The 18,397-nt window shown below is 37.5% G+C and overlaps 1 protein-coding gene across 6 annotated transcripts in view; it reads right to left on the bottom strand.

Annotated features, from left to right (window-relative positions):
- The window catches only part of FTO (FTO alpha-ketoglutarate dependent dioxygenase), a 222,211-nt gene that overhangs the window by 125,754 nt on the left and 78,060 nt on the right, over positions 1–18,397 (bottom strand). For 5 of the 6 annotated variants that reach the window (XM_050978819.1, XM_050978821.1, XM_050978817.1 and 2 more), the window contains one exon: positions 1,468–1,592. The exons of the other annotated variant lie outside the window; for it this stretch is intronic. In XM_050978819.1, coding sequence (XP_050834776.1) covers positions 1,468–1,592 — 125 coding nt within the window. The remainder of the gene's footprint in view (positions 1–1,467; positions 1,593–18,397) is intronic. 6 annotated transcript variants of the gene reach the window in all.

Below are 18,397 nucleotides of genomic sequence, written 5' to 3'. Positions count from 1 at the left end.
AAAAGGTATTCCACTCGTTAGAAGCTTTCTATTCTGTTTCATAACAAAGATGCACAGTCCCAAGGAAAAGCTTTAAGTAATTTCCTCTCTTTCCAATGTAAAATATTTGCATTATTTAGTAAGCATGGTGATGGAAGGCAAAAAAACAAACAAATACCCCCCCCGCAAAAAAACCAAAAATAAACAAAAAAAAAAAAAAAAAAAAAAAAAAAGCCACCATAAAAAAATCACCTAAATTGTTCAAGAAGAAAAACGTATATCCCACATGATAATATGGAAAATATTTTAGAGCCAGCTTACTCTGAAATCTTAAAATAGTAGCATACATTCCATACTCACTGGAACACAAACTTATTAAGCACAACCTGTAATTTGTAAAATAATTATGTGTAATTAGGTTCAATTTTTATCTAAAGTTTCTAAAATGTTCCAGCTTCATTTTGCTGTTTAATTATTTGCGGCAGAAAAGATACCCAAGTGTCAGACCCAAAATCTACAGATAACATTTTAAAAGCAATTTCAGAGACTTCAGGAACTACACCAGCAAAATACAAGAGATCTCCCTCAACTTTAATTAGTGCAGGTAAAAAAAGTCATGCCAGTTAAATGCTAAATTTAAACAACAAAAATATGACTTAAAAATACTTTTGACTAAAAACTGTATTTAATTGTAAGTAAGGAACATCTTCTGGTTTTAAATAAAAGCTGTATATTTGGCAGAAAAATTTAACAGATTGCTAGACAGTTTATATAAAAATCAAAAAAGAAAATAATAGTTTACAAAATTAGTATAAACCTATAACTTTTAGACATTGGTGTGAAAAAAGGTGGCATCAACTCATTAAGCAGCCTAAGAGAAGGACAAGGTGGAACATGGTGGAAATCCTCTTTCATTCACCTGTTTCTGTACAAAATAAAAGTACAGGGTATCTGGTGCTTCTGAAACGCATTCAGCTGATTGCATTCCAGCAATGCAAACCTTTCCAAACACAAACAGAAACAACTGTAAAACACTGCTGACAGCACCTCCTGATGCATGGCAGCGAGCTCTCTTGAAGGACTCGGGTACAGTAAAACAGCCCCACGACACCAACTCCAGCAGTTCATACACGAGTGCCCATCTCACCCAGCACCATCCAGTTAACTCCAGCAGGACAGCTCAGGGAAATGGGAGGGGCACGAGCCAAGAAGTGCAGTTTTAGCCCAGCATTCCAGCAAACAGCATGGCTCATATTGTCAGCAATAGGTGGAAAACCTGAGGACATTTTAGGTGGCACCACTCCTCAGACCTCAGTGCTGCCCACCAAGCTGTTATCAGTAGCCTGTACTGTATGAGTAAGAGAGCAGCCTACCCACAGAAACAAGGGTTATCCTCTTCAAGGAATTACTGTCTGAACAGTGAAAACTTAAAAAAAAAATTTAAGTTACTTTTCCCCACTCGAGGGGATTTATAGGAGTACTTCTCACCTTGCTGTCCATTCTTTACGCAGCTTTTGTCTCTCCTTAAGCAGGAGCAGGAAGCAGCTGATGGTCTCATTCCTTTGTTCCTCAATTTGTTGCTCTTTTCTAACCTCAGAGAGGACCAGACTTGTCTTAAAGGGAGGAAACACATAAAAATTATAATCTAGAAATAGGAAACAATGTGTAAAATTAATAAAAAGCCCATAAGCAAATAAGGACAGTAAATCAATAGCTTTTTTTATTACAGTTCCACTGCTGACAAATCAATACAGTAAATGATGGTTAGAAATGGCCACCATATATTTGGTATTAAATCAATATACATGGCACATAAGGTAAACCTTAAAATCTCATTGCTTTAAGTATCTCACTAAGACACTGTGCATTCCAGCCCACATTTTCTTGAGCCATAGTTATTTTCTAAATATTATCTTGTATTAAATAATATCAGAAGTATTTTCCTCAATGTAGCATTTGTTTGGGGGACTTCACCCTCCTCTTTGCTCCTTGGTAAAGCTGTTGAAGAAAATACCTATTTGCACTGTATCTGCTGAATGGAATTTCTGCTGATGCCCACATGTTCTCTTTATCATTAAATACTTCAAATAAACAAGAAATAATTTATTCCATATGTGAAAAGACTTTAAAAACTGCTCAAAAATATACATATACACATGCAATAGATTTAAATAATCTGTGAAGCAGGATGACACTCAGTCTCTGCAGATCAAATGTTAGTGGCCTTCCCAAACATTGTGCTGACAGTTAATGTTGATGTAAGAGAACAGAGGATGTTCTTATCACCCTTCATCCTCCCACCAAGCTAACTCCAGCTCCCTCGCTCCACCTTTGCCTACTCACTCCTGCACCATTTTTTCCTCTTCTTTCCCTGCACTCCCCCATGTCTGCCAAGCTGAGAAGGAAATGGTTGATGCTCAGCTACCAACCAGTCCTATATCCACCAGCACCCACGTGCTCCTCCATGGGCACAAGTGTCTCCAGGGCAGAGACCGAGAGTCTTTTCCTAAAGTGAGGATATTATACTGCCTTTTTCACCTTAAACAGCCTCCAATACACATGGAATTATTTTTTATATTCTAACCTCCAGTCACATGTTCTGCAAACGTATCAAAGCATCTAAATGTTTTTGGGAAGGATGACAGAGCAGATGGAATTCTTGAACAAAACTGCTTTCTTTTCACAGAAAAGGAGGCAAAAAAATAAGTTTCTGACCTGAGAACTTGCGCACGTGAGTTTGAAAACACAACCAAACAAAATCAAGAGCTGCAATTCCTATTCCCAGCATAACCTGCCTAATACAAACAAGGTGACAAAACACATGGAATTTTGCCTCCTCTTCAACATCACATACACATTACATTCTGTCCTGCCTAACTAAAATTCCTCTGGGAATTCTGTGAGAGAAATTATTGTTATTATCTTCAGTTTGTGAAAACAGAGAGATCTATCCTCATTCTGATAGGTTTTTGGTTTTCTTCCATGAGAATCTATAACACACAGATAATACATTTCTTAAGCTATGTAAAGCAGGAGTAGCACTGTTACTGCTATGATCGTTCCAAGAGAGAAGCATGACAGGGTTCACAGAAAGAGAAAACTTTATTGCCCCAGCATCACAAGCAAACAACAAAAAGCATCTCTCTCCCCACGCCCAGTTCTACCAGTTGGCCTACCAAAAGGCATTAGCCCATCATATGGGACTTAAACATCAAAAAGAACATTTTCTTGTAAAAACCCCAAATGTTCAAAACTCTGTCTGTACAGATCACATTCTTGACCCTGCCCTGACATTGCAAAGCAAACAAAAAGCCAGAGAGCATTTTCAGATAAGGATTCCATGACATGGGTTTCCCTTGCACTGACCTACAACATCTTTTCCACGAGCTCTAATATCCGCCAACTTCAACAATCCTGACCTTAGAGCCTCACTTCCAGCAGCTGCACAGTTTGAAGCAGGATTTGATAGAGGACTTCAGCAAGTGAAACACACTCACATGAGCTGATGTACATCCTTTAAAGGTGAAAATTAACACTCCTTGTCATTCACAATAAATACACCTAATAAGGCTTTCACTTTTTCTCTGTATTATAGGATGATTAGACTGTAGCCATACAGCAAGGCCACAGTCCACCATGATTTCCCTTTCAGAATGTTTGGATGGCCATTTGATTCACAGAGGGACAGGAAAATCCACTGGTGATGGTGAGATGTCTGCTTCTACCCCAGACTTCAGGAAAAGTCCCAAGTTTAATGATGCCATGCCTCACAAAGTTAAAAGTACAGTTATTTGCTGCAACAAACATCAAGATCTCCTAAAATAATGATTAACACAGTGCAGAGCATGGAAACCTGGGAGCTGCTACAGAATTTTCAGTTAAAATCAGATGAAAAGATGATTTCAATGGAGTATTATCAGAGATGGGTGATCACTTCTCCAAGTATTCACAGTCACACTGTATGTGATATAGTATGAATTCTGTTGATCTGGTCAAATTTTAAGTTTGGACCCGAGTTTCATTAAGTAAAGTCCCCTCCACCTACAGAAACATCATAATTCCGGAAACTGAACATAATTTACTTTTTCCTGAGAATATAATTATATTGCTCCTGCCTTCTGTTAACACCTTTCATTTATGTGGTGATGTACATGGCTCAAGTCAAATGCATAGTTTGACACTGACATCATAAACGCTTCTTTATTGAGCCCTGTGAGTACAGTCACAGCTACCTGGAGGGTGAAATAGTATTATTAAGCAACATACAACAACAATACATAGCAATTTAACTGATTTACTTGTTTTCTAACACTGCTGAAAGGGCAGTAAGGTCACCTGAAATGTCAGTGCAGTGCTTGATGTGTAGCTTCTATAGAGGCATTTCTTAATAACTTGCTATTCTTAAAATCATAGTAAAAATCTCAAATTGTAACAAAAAAGCAGCATTCTGGGTAAAATAATAAAAATAATATTATAAAGCATGTTCCTTTGAAAGTTGTCTTTTCCATGTAACTTAGTTTTGGATTTATTTTTAACAAGGGGATTCAATATATACTTCAACTGATAAAGGTCAAGGGTTCAAGAAACTCGGTCAAAGATGTTATCAGCTGGGAAAGCCATTTCCTCACATCAACACTGATAAAAACCCATCAGAAACCCAGCAGATACAACCCCTGCTCCAAAGAGCAGGAATGACCTTCTTTTGAACATCACTACAGTTGCACATCCCATCAAAGAAAATCTGATCTTGTGTCTCAATTCTTTTAATGACAGATAATTGCCTGCAGAGGCCCCCTTTGCCCAATGCTGAGTGAAGCCTTCACAGTTCTGAACTGGACTCAGCACTGACTCAGGGGTTTTCAGCACACTTGGGGCTGCAGGACAGCAGAATAAATAAACAATGCAACCAGCCCTACAGCCTGTCTTATCTCATCCTTGTGTTCACAGAGATTCTTGAGGGTGGTAATGTTTACAAACTGGTGAAACTTTCTTTCTTCTGCTTCCTGAGCTGTCAAAAAACATATCCTGGACAACCTAAGCAAAGAGATTACGCAAATTGCTTATCACCTGTGGGAAGCAACTCCCTGTCTCATTGGCCAGCATACCTCTTTAATAAGCAGTACTGCTAGTATTTTCAGTAAATCTTACCCAATTCTCCTTACAGATCTATTAGTGTATTTAGGGCTTTCCTTGTAACACCCAAGTAGCACAAGTCTTAAAAAAACAAACACACAGCTCACCTCTCAAAAAGCCTAAAACTACATACACACATATGCATGTATATGTGCATGTCCACATGTAACAGGAGCAAATCCAGCCTTTTACATTAAACATAGTATTTAAGAAACTGCCTTCCTCCTGGTACAGCAACAGAACTAAATTTAGGCATATCAGGCAAGAGCCATCAGAGCATCTTCTCTCATTATGTAAGAAAGGAAGGTTCTAAGATGAGATTTCAAGAGACCAACACCCTATTTCTCTCATTATCACCAACAAAATATATCAGTGACAGAGGACTGAATAGAAGCTGTTAAAACCAAGTCTTTCTGTTCACCCAGGATATACACACAAAATTAGATCCATTACAAAGCCTATCTAGGTATTGTAACAGGTTTACAATAATTTTTCTTAGATATGCAGCAGAAGAAACTTTGTTTTAACATCCCTAGGCCACTACCCTGCTGAACTGTGTGTCCTGGGTGAATATCACAACATGCCTACAGACAAGCAAGAAAACCCAACACCTAAACACACTCCAAACCCCACACTGGTGCATTTTCACTCTTATAAAGCTAGATTTTTTTCCTTCCTTCAATACAGACCTCATGAGGAGTCAGACACAAGGTTAGAAACACTGAATAACTGGAGACACGAAGCTTAGTGTTCTGTCAAACAAATTAGCCTTCAGTCCAAGCTAAAGTGGCACTTGGGACAGTTTGCCTCTTGGTCCTACTTTGTTGGGTCAACAAAACAGATTTTTCACTCTAAGTTGAGATTTCATTTACTCACCACCAGTTTAAATAGGATAAACTTCTGAATCTTTACCAATCACTTCTACTTTAACATAGCAGTCATCTCTAAAAAAATCAATAACTAATACATAAAGGAAAAACAAAGAGTAAAATCTGTAAGTAGGGCTAAAATGTTATTCTGTATTTTCCCTGTTATTTTTGTCATTTTATTTGCTTTCAGTGAAAGAAGTTTCCTGATGAAATTCTATGAAACTAGAACATGGTCCCTTTTAGAGGGGAGGGAAAAAGAACCTGAAATCTATTAGGCCACGTTAATTTAACATGTTGTAACTCCTCCATGATAAAAAAAGCTAGTAATTGATTACAAAACCCAGCTCATTTCTTCTCTACTTTTAAAATTTCTACTTAAAACATGAGCAAATGTGCCCATTTCCACTGATACGATGGAAACAGCCAGCATGGTTTAAGTTATCACCCGGTAATTTGGGCACATTAAACCCAATTCTCTGCCTTTTGTTTATTAATTCACTATGCCAGATATCACAGTTTCACTCAGCAACCCTCATGTTCTGGATGATATTGAAAAATGAGTCATGTTTGTCAAAGAAAGTTTAAAAAAAAAAAAAGGTAAAGAGGAAAAAAGTGTTGTTTATAGAAGCCAGCTGCTCTGGCTTCGGCGCCAGCAGCTCCTCATCCTGCTATTTTACGCTCGCAACCCCCACTGCCCCCACTGGCACAGGTACAACTAAATGTTGACTTCAATGCTTCAGAGAGCACTCAACTGATTCTGTACATGATTAATTGCCAAAGACATGGCTGACCATATGGAACAGAGAAAGCATCAAGTAATTCATACTTCTGTATATGATCATTTGGCCCCTGTTGTTTTAATGTACAGGAAAGAGCTAGTATAGCACAGACCTGGTGTCTTGCCCTTGACAGCCCATTAAGAAATCTCAAAGCACCTAGTTGAAGTTATGCTGTTGGCTTTTCAATAGCAGCCTAATAAAACAGAAGCAAAGCTTTCCAACTAGTCTTAAATCTTTCACATACAGTACATTAACCACTGCTGCTACAACAACTGGTTTCTTATGATAGGAAATGGGATTTGATTTCTAGCCTCTGCATACTTACTGAAAGCCTTTTTCTGACCTTTGGAGGGTTTACAAAATCATTGTTCGTTTTTCCTGCCATTTTCCCAGTTTCTTGCCATGGTGATCCTAATAGATTTGTTTAAGGTTCAGTACATTCTACTCTTACTAGCTGTTATATGCAAACTGTGCAATGAAGGTAGGCTCACGGGAGCTGAAAGGAAAGAAATTATTATTAACTATTTTCTTTCTGAGATTCAGAAAAGTCACTGCAACATCTAAACCAATTTATTTTTAAGGAGCCTATAAAATAAAACAAAAAATTCCTCAAAAGAAGCAATATACTAGCATGTGCTTTCTTTTATCAGACTGGAGACAAATCATCAAATTTCATTCCAGAAGGAAGGACAATTTATTTTAAAGCTGTAGTATTCTCAAGGATTCCTGACATAGACCTCAAAAAAAGAAAAAGGTGCAGACTTGGAATATATGTCAGTATCATTAACTGCTCTATATTAGTTTTATCTACTGTTAACATCTTTTCAGTCATATGCAGTCAAAGAAAAGACATTTAAATAATGTTTCCCTGTCAAAGTTCTTAAGATGACAGTGCTAAAATGTTAATCCCCATCCTCGCAGATCTTCTGGCAGTTTTGACGTACGTTGGCAAGGATGCTTTTGCTGGCACCTTCCAATAGAAAATATTTACATGGAGTTTTCTTGTCTGAGGATTTTCTAGTTGAGTAAATAATCCTCATGGTCTGAAGGGTCTTATATGGGAAATTCTAATCATTGGACATTCATCAGTGGTAATTTCCCAGGCTGAGAATTCAGATAACACTACTAATACTGCAACAAAACACAATGAATGATCTGCAAGCCAACACAAAACTCCCTAACTGTTCTGGTTATTGATTGAGGACTTTCAACATAACATCACGGGTTTTTAAGACAAACACTACATCTGTTTTTAAATAAAATATTAAGACTAGAGAATTTTACAAAAGAAACGTCGTTTCTGTAGCATAAAAGGAATGGAGACTCAGGTTGTTGGTGTGAAACCATCACCACAAAGATTATACATTCTCCCCTACCATTATATTCAATGGTGCACATCAAAACTAAACATGTACATAACCCAATTATAGAGCAGAATGCCTAAAGTCAGACATATGCTTAAGCTCTATATACAAGTCGACATGCATTAAAATGTAGGCAGCCCTGCCTGGCTTTGAGGTATTCACTGCTGACAACAAAGGATGAATACCTGACTTGATAGATGAGTAGTTTGACCTAGAAAAACCTACAGCAAGTAGATCACTTCGACATTTCCAAAGAAACTGCAGGTTTTGTCTGCACTAGAAAGTTGTTCCATTTATCTATACCTGTGGAGCTAAAGCAGTACATTTTCTAGCTATATGAGTTTGAAAGTCATAAATTAAACCAGGTTGAGCTAATTTGGAAATAAGCACTACCTTTATGCCTATATAAGATTATTTATATCAGGGTCTTGAACCGTGTATTTAGGAAAAAGGAATCCAAACAGAAGTAATGCCCAAGTAATTTTTGGTTACTCTGGCATGCCACAACTGAATGAATTTCCAGTTGAGAAGAAAAAAAAAATTATTTTTACTGGATGATTTAAGCAGTTATGATGAGTCTCTGTAAGATTTTCAGTATGTAGTTACAAACTAAAAAAGGTAGAAAGATAAACATTTTCAAAATATTTTTGCTGCACTAACTGGTTTGACAGTGTTGTAAAGGTGAAGTATAAGCCACCTCATCATGAAAGAGCAACCAAACCACTTAGGATACTTGGAATAAGAGTGGTTTAGCATCTTCAGATGTATGGGTGACTGAAAGGTTACCCTACAGCCACATTCTCCCAGGGTATGGCCCCTCCACCTCTGAATCATCAATAGCACAAAGACTAGGCAGGCCTAGCACACATAGTGGATTATATGAAGTGTAAAACATTGTGGGGAAAAAGCTTTTGAAAGAAGTCAGGAAAAAGAAATCACGCTTGCAAGAAGATCCAGCTGACAGGCCAGTCCCTAACAAGTGAATATGTTTGAGAACACTGTGAATGCAAGAAAAGAACACGCCTTTTGTTTCCAAACCTACAGTGTCTTTGCCCCAACTGTTGCCTGCATGGCTGAACATATGTTTTCTGAACAAGAACTGAAGCAGAAAGTGTTCTTTGTTATAATTCACTCCTTTGTATACACCTCCCTTTTTCCATCTTGGTCACATGCAAACAGTAGTTACACCAAACACTTAAGTTCTGAAGGGCTGCACAGCAGTGTATGCTTCAGTGATTATCTGCTATGGCTGAAATCAGTTGAGCTAAGATGCACTACAAGACTCACTTGGCTAATCTGCACTCTGGACAGCTCAGATTTTGCAGTGCTGAACCACGCTGAGTACAACCTGCACATGCTCACTCAGCCAGCACTCTCAATTTCCATCATCAGCAATTATGTGCAGTTCTAATAAGCACTGAAGAATTATACAACAAATGATTTTATGCATTCAGAAGAACTCAAAAGAGTAGCCAGTAATTTTCTTAGCATCTCAAAATTAACATCATCAACTATTATGAATAATTTAGGGTGGAGGAGAGATGAGAGGAAAATATGATGGGCTTCAAAGCCAGAAGTAGGTAATACTATCTCACAGGCACTGAAATGAACTGTAGTTCAAATTAAATACTCATATAATTTTACTGATTCCAATGAAATAATTCGAGATGTGAGGTATTGCTTTGACTCACCTAATTAATATTGAAGCCCTAATAAATTGAATGGTTCTGAGAACTTTTCAAAACAGGCCACACTAATCTGCTAAACTACACACCAGCTTCTCTTAAAATATTTACAGATGCAAACTTGTACCTAAATCTCTGCTCTTTGTAGCACTCAAAATGCAAACTGGAATCTCTAAAGGTAACAGCAATAGTCACCAAAAAACATCTTAAACATAGACAAGCTACAAAGATAAACAAAGAAAACAGTGAATGCTAGATTCTGAAATCATGATGACATTTTTATTTTTTAGTGTTTAACTACATGTCACATTACTGATTTTCTTGAACAGCCCATCTCAATATCTATTTAGAATGGAAAATCCTAGAATACCAGCATTTTCCTCCACTGAAGCCACTACCTGTTGCCATCAAGCTACTTACTGCCTTAGTCACAATACATTTTGACACACTGGCTAAAACATAGTTGTGCAGAAATTTAAAGTGTATTTCCAGTGTCATTATTTTTATTGAAATAATTTAAAACAGAAAGCCAAGCTACAGAATGGGTTAAACACTGCAGAATGAAGAAGCTGCAGGCCACAATCAAATGAAACAGCAAGCCACATGTCCAGAAGTGCCTGTGGGCATGCTTTGTCTAAGACACATGCCACAGCAGAATAGCAATTTAGTACATATGCAAGATAACCACATACAGCTGAATCATATCTTCAAATGACATAAGGGGTTCAATACCATCCTTACAGCACTAAAGGCACCAGGTCTGTGGATATCCCTGGGAGAATGGGATTCTCACCATGCTTTTTCAAAAAGGAGGTTTTGTCACACTTGGCTCAAGTAACAACTTCATTACCCCCAGTGACACCATGGCACACCATTGTGAAGATTTAAAATTCAGAATCATTTAAGTGCAGTAGTGATACCAGCTGTCATGGCAAAACAGACAGAGAACTGAGAGCACACTGCTGGGAAGAACATAGGAAATAAAACAAAAACAGAGCCTGCTACACTACATGTATTTAATGTATGGGGAATATGACATGGCCAAGCAGCAAGGAGAACAACACCAGACATTGCCAGTAGCTGATGACAAGAGCATTAGGAAATATGCTTTTTTGGAAGCTATGATCCTCGTTCCTCAACAGAAAACTAGGCTGTCTGATTTCAGTGTCCCATTCTCCTCCAGTTTTGTTACAGTACAGAACAATATTTGACATGAAACCATGGGCTAGGTACTTCACATATGGGCCATGAAAATGCTGATGATGTGCAGTGTAAAATGTACAACCAAATGCAACGTAACAGCAAATTTTAAAAACAGTGGAGCTGACAAAGGAAAACTATCAGAAAAGCCTACTGATTGAACTTACTTCAAACAGTTGCCCAAAATATGTGCCATCACTAGTTTGAATTCAGTACTTACACTAAATACAGATTCCTTCTGAAAGAATAAGGCAAGCCCTTACTCTTAATTCTCTTGCATTCAGAGCATGTTCAGGAATAAAGTTTTGCACATGTCATTCTGACTAATTAGAGCATAAAACTACATAAACCTGTAATATATATATGCCCCTTATATAGGGATACTAATTTTCCATTACAAGTTATAAAGGGGAATATCTTACTAGTATATAAAGACAACACAAATGTTGCAAGAAAAAAGATAATTGCAAAATTACAATGTTGAACTATAATTAATATGTCAGATCAAACTTTACATCCTGTAGGCTCAAGAGAAAACTACACTTTTATTTTCCAGAATAAAAAAAATACACAAACTACAGCTTCTCCTAAACTAAAGAATATTAAAACTACATCTAATCTTATATGTGTAAACCTATGTTTGCTGTATTGTATACACACCAGGATACCAAACACCCACAGTTACTGTTTAATCACATTCCAGTTAATTTCAGGGCAGCATCATGGATCTGGAGCACTAACCCAAGGAACACTCAGGCACACCTCCACCCCTTCCAAGGACACATCAACTCCCACTGAGGTTCTCATCCTCAGCTGCCAACTTCCATTCTGCCAGGAACTCAATAACATATTTTGCTATTTATTTTTCTTCTGAATGCAGTGTATCTGTAAAATCTACACTTTATAAGGCTGTTAATGCCAACTGTAGGCAGCTATTGATTAGTCTGATTGAGCTGTGTTCCAGTAAAACACCACGCTACAACACTGAAGGAGACTGAATGCCCAACTATTTGAAAATTTCAGTATATCAAAAAAATTATACAGACAATTTTCATTAATATGACAGCATTCAGTCAGGGAAAATAAGCTTTAATAATCTGATTCATGTGCCTAACAAAGAAAACAAACAGTGTGATCACCAGATCAAACATACACAAACCTGTGCACACTGATTTCTCTCTGAAACAAAAATCACATGCTGCAGATTCTGGCAACTCAACAGAGTTGACATGTGCCTGATGTGCTCACAAATCATGACAATATAATTTGGAAAACAGACGATGCTGTTACAGCTCAGGCACCCTGTAACAGTGAATTCTGTTACCCTGCACCACGACATTCCCAGCTCCTGCCTCAGCACTCACCAACTCTTCCTTCTACAGGCACGTGAAACAAGATATGGGTTCTCAAGTTCAGCTGCAAAGTCCAACTTAAGAAAGAGGTCAGAGGTGGCTGCCTAATCACCTCTGCACTCTTCCAGCAGGAACCCTTAATCCACTGGTAAAAAAGCAATGTCAAGGATGCATTAACACCAACTGCCTGAGCATCCTTAACAGACACGTACTGAGGACATGCCACAAAGGACATGTTCTCCACCAGCCCAAAAAAGCTTGTCTCCTGGGCTGCTGCAGAAATGAAAAATAGCAGTTTGTGGAGAAGGGTTTGACCTGTGTTCTCTCACACAAAGCCTCTACCATTAAAATACATCCTGACAGCTGTGCCAGAGCTCTAAAACTCTCCACGTACTGTCGCTGTTTACCTGCTTCACCTTCTGCTTTACCATGATGCTACAGGGCAAATCACACTTCAGAGCACATCTTAGAGGTACAGCCTAGGCAAACAATCACCTGAACTATTCATGTTAAATTAATAAAGTTATTAATAAATAATATTTATCTTCTTAAAGAGGAAAACATGTCATTTGATAAACTGGTGTCTCTCCTCAGCACTTGAATTCTGGAGTCAGTGTTCTTTATTTTTTTTGCACTTTTAAATTTTTTATTTAGGAAGTCATAATGCAATCTTTTTATGTGTACCAAATCAATCTTCAGGGATAAGTACATTCCTCTAGGAAAAAAAAAAAAAAGCTAAAACATTTTCATTGCGATATGGACTGCTTTTTAACAATATTTGACTATTTTTTTCTATTCAGCAACAGCTCTGTCAGGACTGCATGCTGAAAGACTCATATTTACTGCCATCTTAAATGATATACATTTATTGTTGTTTCAAGGAAATTTTTCTTAAATATTTATTAACAGAACTCCTTCAATATCTAACTACCACTATGTTCTTGAGTTCTACATAACCTTTTAAGGTTGTCAGATTTCATCCTGTTTACAACTAGTCAAATCAGTTATTGCCATACTGGAGAGATCACCAGATGTAGTAAGTTGCTCTTACTAGAGATGTACTGTAAGAAAATTAAACCCCAAGACAAAATGACTCTGCCAAAAGCCCAAGAGCATAGCAGTTATTAGGAGGAAAAGAAGTATTTTAAGAAGCATTTGTGAAAACTTGTCACAGCATTTCCATTTAAAAGAGAACAACCAAATACTATGAACTAAAGTTCATATTGAAGAGTTTTCATCCTGAGTAAAAAGTGAGATATCCCCCCACCCAAATGGCTCAGTTTATAACCCTGTGCAGCAATTAAAAGCATGACTTCAACTTTTTTGAAGTTGAAAAACACAACTAAAAGTGACAGCCAAAAATTACCATCATCATTGGGTTTGAAATCATGTGAAACCCTGGATTTCAGGGCAAATTCTAGATAATCAAAACAACCTGTAATATTTCAATATATTTATTCCTTCGTACATCCATGAAAGGTAGGAAAAAAACTTCAAACTCCTGAAGCCATTTCAAAAGGCTACACTTTGTTAATTGTTAACTGATAAAAGCACTGAGAATAATATTTTAATTTGACATTTTTAGAAAGTCTTAATTTTAAACCTATTCATCAACACAAAAACAGTAGCTGGCAAATTGTTATGTAAAGGGTTTGGGGTGGAAAAGAGCAGTTCCAGCTTTGTTTGCTACTTTTCAGGCTATGAGGAACAGAAGGAGAAAAAGCTTCTTCATTTTGTATTATTTGAGGTGAATCCATTAGCTCAGTTAAAAAAAAGAAAAAAGAAAAAAAAAGTATCACAGGTCAAAAGAACAAAATGACACACACAAAATCCATTGCCAAACTGGCTGTCGGTTGGATGCACAAGAGTAATGCTAAACAACTGTGGTATGGAGACAAAATATGCTTTCTTTAGGGCACTTTTACAATAAGTTATTTAAGCCTTGTGAACAGCCTTGCCTTGCACCCACCCCTCACACATTAATGAAAACAAAGGGGGCCCATTTACATTGTAACCCCGCAGTGGGGTTAAGCATGTGACCTTAAAGTATGGTGCTCTTGTGCTCAGTGGAAAGGTTCTTGACAATATAAACAAGAATTACTGCTGTTAGAGAAAGGGAAGACAATTAAAAACAATCTAGGATGCATGTTGTACAGCTGTTCAAGTTACAGCTACGGCTGACCCTAAAGATGCTGCAGGTTTCACTTCAGAAACTTAGGACATTTTAGTTTTATTAAAGTAATCCTTCAACAAAAACTGAATTCTTATGAAAAACATGAGGTTTTATATGAGTAACACAGTGAAAATTATGTATTGCTGGCAAAACATGCCATTGCTGCAGTTAAAAAGACATTGTGGTCTGCACATCTCTTTCCAATACTTAAGCTTGCCAACAGCTGAGCAAAAAGGAAATCTCTGTAATGAATGCTAAGAGAACCTGTTGAGAAAAAAAACTGTTCTTGAAACAAATGAGATTTTGACAGGTCAAATCACAATTAAATCTGTTTGACAGACCTTTGTACCCAGGTGAAAGAAAACCCAACCTGGTGATTTCAGCAAAGCTCGGCAGGCGCAGTGGCCCAAAATAGATCAAATTGCAGGACCAAACAGCCACAACATTTTTTGAAGCTTAATTTTGGATACCATTGATTCCAAATGCAATAAAGACAGACTGCAATTATGGTCAGCAGTTTCTTTAAACATGCCTACAAATTTTCTAATAACCAATAAAATACTTAAATTTTAAAGAGAAAATGATAGAACAATCTTTTTTTTCTCCCATCAGTCGCTAAAACTAATTGTCTTAATATTGTCCTTAAAAAATAGGGTTAGAGAGGAAAAACTTCTGAGAAAATAACAAAGATCTTGGCTAAGTTTCATAAAACCACAATTTTCCTGCCTGTTTGATCTTTGAACAGTCAGCATAAGCCACTGAAACTCCTCCACAAATGAAAGGCATTCATGGGAAGCCATCAGAAAGCATTGCTTGTCCTCTGGGACCCAGGACAATAAAAGAAAAGTTTGTGTCTGCCACGTGGGCCTGCAATTCAGCTTAAATGAACAAACCATTGCAATATCCTTGGGCTTTGTGAAAACGATACTTCCTACTTTTTTTGGAAGAAAGGAAGTCATATATAAACAGAACAAAGGGAAGAGGCAACACAAGTAGAGCCTCTCATAATAAATATTACAGTGAAAGTTTTGCTCATCAAACTAAGATTAAAAACATATTTTAATCTCCCAAGTTTTATGCCTTTGATGTATGTTCAAGAGGAAAGCTTATATATTTTGTAAGATTTACAACATTTCTAGTGGGAATAGCTTCGTATTTCAGTTTTTTCCCCCCCTCTTTCTGAAATTGAGAATGTATGGGGTTGATTCTATCCCTTAATGCTGTGTCATATCAAACACTCCTGTAGAGAACAGAAGTTAGGATGTCCTTTGGACATTTTCCCCCACAAATAGGCTAGTGTTCTATTGAACAAAGCACTGCAAAGTCATTATAATACTGAGATGGTAACCTATGCAACCTTGGTCTAGGAAACCTGGCACTTTAAGAAGTATATCAAAGTTCAAACACTTGCACTAAACTCCACAGCATAGAGAAGCACTAAATTGCATTTCCTTGTGGTGCTAAATTTAGAAGAAATAGGTTAAATACCTTCAAGAGAAAGAGTAATAATTTATTATCTGTAATTTCACCACTTCATGCCCACAACAGTCTGACATGACACACGAAGCCTTAATTTTCAGAATTACAACACAAAAAGCATAAACCTTAGACATCAGGGGCTCCCTTTGTAACATCTTCTGTTGAGCTTTGCACCATTTTCTTGACCTCCCATACAATCTTTCTGAGCAGCTTTTCTTGTTCCTTCTTGACATAGCTCCCATTGCCATGACAAAAAGAACCTGCTCTTAAAATCACATTTTCTTGCTGCAACACAAACAGCTGCTCATTCCCACAGCCTTAGGTGAAGGCAAAGCTGAATACATCAATGATCCCCTCAGATGGTATGAGGCAAAATAGGCGAAAGTTTCAGTGTAAGTAACAATGAAAGAGGGGATGCTTCCCCTGGTCTTGCAATGCTTTTGGCTTTGGTTTTATCTACCAGCCATTAACTTTGGGGGATGCCATCAGAAATTCTCAATTATAGTTTTACAGACATGAAGCTGGAAGAGCAAAGGTGAAACTTGCCAGAATTGTCATTTTAAGCTATTACAGTGAAGGTAACTGTACAGTATATTGGTAGGACTTAGTTTAACAATATTTAAGGAAGATCTGTTAGTTTCACAGCAGTTTCATATTACTCTGAAGTTGTTATAAATGAAGAAAACACTGGGTGGTAGACAGGTGTGTACCCAGGAGGTGGAAAGGAGAAAATGGGTAAGGGAGGAGGTGACAGAATCCTCCCAGAGCTGATAAAGTCTCTTCTCCTCTCTGCCATTCCAAAGGTACCTGGACACATAACTGTCTTTCCAGATCCTTTCCACATCTTTCCAAGCACTCCCAATCAGCCCATTTGATCCCAAAGACACATAAAAGAGAGATGCAGAAAGTTATCCAGAAATGGCAATCTCCAGATAAAGAAAAAAAGGAGGAGGCAGAGATTTCAAGGAAAGCAAGAAACCACCACAACAGACTTTCTTCAGGAAAATAAGTGAAATGCTGTAAGAGAAGAACGGGATCTCCTACCAGAAAATTAATATAGATTTTAACTTAGGAACAGTCAATAAGAGATTATTTCAACACTACAGGAAAAACAACAATAAGTTTATAATCAGAAGTGCCAAAGCTGGAATTACACCAAAGAAACTTCAAGGAGCCTGACAGGAAACACAGGTGTCTTGTCAATAAATACTGTGTCAGAAGAAGGTTCAGGCACAACTTCTTCAGTCATTTGCCCAAAGCAAATAGCAAGCAAATGAAAGTGTGAAGAATAATAGAATTCTTGTCTCCTACTCTCTATTTCCCTTCGTGTTGCCATATGGTATCCATATCTGGGAGGATAAGCAGTACTTTGTACCCTGGTGTTTCAGTTTTCATGACACTTTACAAGTCTCATTGCTCATTTCACCGCTTTCCACCAGCTACTCCTTAATGACAGCCAGCCATTGCTTCCTTTGCTCTCCTGTAAAAACAACATTCTCAGGAAATAATGAATGTATATTTGTCTCTTTCAAGTAACTGCAGCTCCGCTTTAGCCATTCACTTGCAATAAACTTTTTAAAGAGAGCTGCTTTTCTTCCCAATCAAAAAAAAAAAAAAAAAAGCCTGTATATCTTAAGGGTCACAATACACTAATTAAAAAAAAATACACAAGTAATGTTCCATAGCCTCACTTCTGAGCTATAACCTACATTAACACCTCCACCTCAAAGAAAAAACTAAATCACAATGCAACAACTGAGCACTCCATAGCTCATTTTTACTTTTCAGCCCAAACAAATATCCAGTGATTGGTACAGTTCACAAAAAGGACTAGCAAACTGCCTCTAATGGTGAGTTTCTACATAGCATACTTTGCTAAGGGAGTTACTTAAGAAGTAGTTGTGGAAACAAGAAAGAATTGGCCCAGAGAAGAGGAGTGTAAGCTTATTAATAACAGCCCCCAAGTCCCAGCTGCAAGAAGCACCTGAAAAGGCAGAGCTGTTTTGTTTCCTCTGAGAGCAAACAGTGGACTCCAACCACGGGTCAAGGCTGAGCAATTTCACTGGGAGGGAAAAGGAATCCTCCAGAACTGCAGGCCAGGACCATGACCAGGTAGAAAATAAAGCAGTGATGAAAGTGACTCAAAGGGTTACTGCTTGGCAGGGAAATCTCTCTCCTCTCATTCCTCCTCAGTGCCCAACCTGCTGCATAGTCTATATGAGAAAATTCTGTATTTTTCTCACAACAGTAGCCTGTGAAGAAGGTATCAAAATTTATGTTTAAGAAACAGAATTGTAGACTCAAAATTTTAAGATAATTGAAGTCAAGATAAGGCAAAGCTTCTGAAAACAAAATATCGTTCATAATCAATTGGGAGAAAGGAA

This window comes from Serinus canaria, chromosome 11 (genome assembly GCF_022539315.1).
Source record: "Serinus canaria isolate serCan28SL12 chromosome 11, serCan2020, whole genome shotgun sequence".
NCBI lineage: Eukaryota > Metazoa > Chordata > Aves > Passeriformes > Fringillidae > Serinus > Serinus canaria.
This window is presented reverse-complemented; position numbering and strand designations above follow the sequence as displayed.